Source organism: Perca fluviatilis, chromosome 4 (genome assembly GCF_010015445.1).
Source record: "Perca fluviatilis chromosome 4, GENO_Pfluv_1.0, whole genome shotgun sequence".
Classification (NCBI taxonomy): domain Eukaryota; kingdom Metazoa; phylum Chordata; class Actinopteri; order Perciformes; family Percidae; genus Perca; species Perca fluviatilis.
Window position 1 is genome coordinate 30,086,127 of NC_053115.1, and position 3,003 is coordinate 30,089,129.

The 3,003-nt window shown below is 43.9% G+C and overlaps 1 protein-coding gene across 1 annotated transcript; it reads left to right on the forward strand.

Moving 5' to 3' along the window:
- Positions 1-296: 296 nt before the first annotated feature.
- On the forward strand, positions 297-2,717 carry LOC120557789 (nuclear factor 7, ovary-like). The gene has a single exon (XM_039798414.1). It carries the CDS (start codon positions 490-492, stop codon positions 1,858-1,860), a length of 1,371 nt encoding a protein of 456 aa, XP_039654348.1. The 5' UTR covers positions 297-489; the 3' UTR covers positions 1,861-2,717.
- Positions 2,718-3,003: the final 286 nt, after the last annotated feature.

Here is a 3,003-nt window from a genome sequence, read left to right on the forward strand (position 1 = left end):
CGGACGACATAGCCATACTGAGAAATCCAGACAGAGTTGTGTGGAGCTGATAGTCTTTATTAGCTTTGTAGCAACTCATTTGGCAACGGCTTGAATGCAACAGACGTTTATTAATATCAAAAAGTTACGCACTAAAGCTTTAAATCAGATACATGAGTGAGTGCTGACCATTGGCCAATTGGTGCTACTTCACTGAAACGAAAATGAAAACTCATCCTGGTATGCCAAAAGGCATGGCAAAGGTCCACTCCCTTGCCAAGCAAACAGGTTATTGTTGTTTCACTGAGACGAGGCACACGCACAATACGATTCACCATCGGATTAAAATCACAACACCGACAGAGAGCAAGCAGAAGACGGAATGCTCCAAGCAGTGAATGGGATCCTAGAAAAACTTTGTTCGGAAGGAGAAAGTCCTCTGAAGTGGAGCGAGCTTTTCAGTTTAGCCGAGCACCTGCCGTGTTTTCCGTCTTCACTCGCTCCAGAAATATGGCTTTCCGTTCTGAGGAGGATCTCTCCTGTCCTGTCTGCAGTGACATCTTCAAGGATCCTGTTGTCCTGTCATGTAGCCACAGCTTCTGTAAAGAATGTCTGCAGAAATGGTGGAATAATAAACCACTACGAGAGTGTCCAGTTTGTAAGGAAAAGACTCTATCAAGCGAACCACCACGTAACTTGGCTCTAAAGAACCTGTGTGAGGCCCATTTACTGGAGAGAGGCTCAGCAGAGGCTTTCTGCAGTCTGCACTCGGAGAAACTCCAACTCTTCTGTCTGGACCATCAGCAGCCAGTGTGTGTTGTCTGTCGAGATTCAACAACACACGCTGACCACAAATTCAGACCCATCGATGAAGCTGCACAGGATCACAAAGAGAAGCTCCTGATAACCCTGCACCCCTTACAGGAGAAACTGAAGCTCTTTAAAGAAGTTAAAGGAAACTGTGATCAAACAGCGGAGCACATTAAGGTCCAGGCCGGACACACAGAGAAGCAGATTAGGGAGCAGTTTAAGAAGCTTCGCCGGTTTCTAAAAGAGGAAGAGGAGGCCAGGATCTGTGCTCTGAGGGGGGAAGAGGAGCAGAAGAGTCAGAGGATGAAGGAGAAGATTGAGGCTCTGAGCAGAGAGATAGCAGCTCTTTCAGACACAGTCAGAGCCACAGAGGAGAGGCTGAGAGCTGAAGACGTCTCTTTCCTGCAGAACTACAAGGCTGCAGTGGAGAGAGTCCAGCGGCAGCCCCCGCTGGATGATCCACAGCTGATCTCAGGAGCTCTGATAGACGTGGCCAAACATCTGGGCAACCTGAGCTCCAACATCTGGAAAAAGATGGGGGAGAGGGTCTCCTACACTCCTGTGATTCTGGATCCAAACTCTGCTCATCCAGAACTCGTCCTGTCTGAAGATCTGACCAGTGTGAGATGTGGAGAGACACAGAAGCTTCCCGACAATCCAGAGAGGTTTGATTCCTTCATCTCTGTTCTGGGCTCTGAGGGCTTTGACTCTGGGACGCACAGCTGGGGCGTTGAGGTTGGAGACAGCACAGTCTGGATTCTGGGTGTAGCAGCAGAGTCTGTCCGAAGAAAGAGAGGCACAGCCTTAAAGTCTGGATTATGGAGAATCGTGTTTTACAAAGATGAATACACAGCGTGCTCATATCCTGGCCCAGACACTGTTCTCTCAGTGCAGAAGAAGCTCCAGAGGATCAGAGTAAAACTGGACTGGGCTAAAGGAGAACTGTCATTCTTCGATTGGGATACTTACACACACGTGCACACCTTGAAACATAGATTCACTGACAAGTTGTTTCCATACTTTAATACAAACAACGAATTGCCACTAAAGATATTACCAGTGAAAGGCTAAAGTAAAGTAATACAGCAGCAGTTGGTGTGTTTTAAGCAGGGATGCACCGAATCCAGGATTCAGCTTCGGCTTCAGATTCGGCCAAATATTGGGCTTTTTGACGGGGTTCAGTTCCTGCCGAACCTTAGAATTTTTTCCAAAGAACCGAACCCTACGCGTGCACTACACACACACTTCAGGTACGGCATAGGAAGGACAGCCACAGCTAAAAACTTGTGTTAACCAGACGACGGATTTGGTTTCGGATTCGGCAGAATCTTAACCAGCGGATTTGGTATTCGGCCGAACCCCAAAAATGTGGATTCGGTGCATCTCTAGTTTTCAGTAGTGCCAAGTTCAGAATCCAATACTCAATAATCAATTTTACTCTCCAGAGAATCAGAATATATAAATGCTGTCATTTTAAAATGTACACACTGTGGGCAAGTTTCCCTACCGACTGTTATTAAATGTAAAGAGCACTTGTGTTGTATATCATGTTCTTTTATTAAATTACTTAACAGACAATGTGTTTTATAACTTTGTGTAGTTTTATTAACCGTGTTTTAAAGATCTTGCTGTATGTATGATTGATCTGTTTTTTGTTTTGAATCTGAATGAATATGTTGTGTGTATTGTAGTCTGTTAAATATCGCATCCCTATAAAACAAGCAATGAGAAGAGAACACATACATCTCCTAGTGTTTTGTCATTACACACTGTTCATACTGCTAGTACTGTACATATCCAATGAATTCATATCTACCCCTTACTGTCTATTATATCATGTATTATTTATATTAGACCATGTACAAACCGATTTTTTTGCACTTCTGGTAAGATGCTAAACTGCCTTCGTTTTCTCAGTACCTGTACTCAACTGCAATGACAATAAAGTTATCTAAACTAATCTGATCCAAGCTACAATGAATCATGCAATGTGTGAGGTTATTAATCTTAGTAGGTTCCTTACTCAGTATAAAAAAAGTACAGAAAATATACTTAAGTTTCTATTTTCCCCTTAGGTTGTGTGTACATGGTTTCAGTTTACATTGTATAGAGCTGGCAGCTGGTCCTGAGTAACCAGTCACCACACCCATGCTGGCATTAAACTCCTGTTGTTACTGAAGTCTTTATGCTTAACCAGTTACAGTAAAGGTAGGC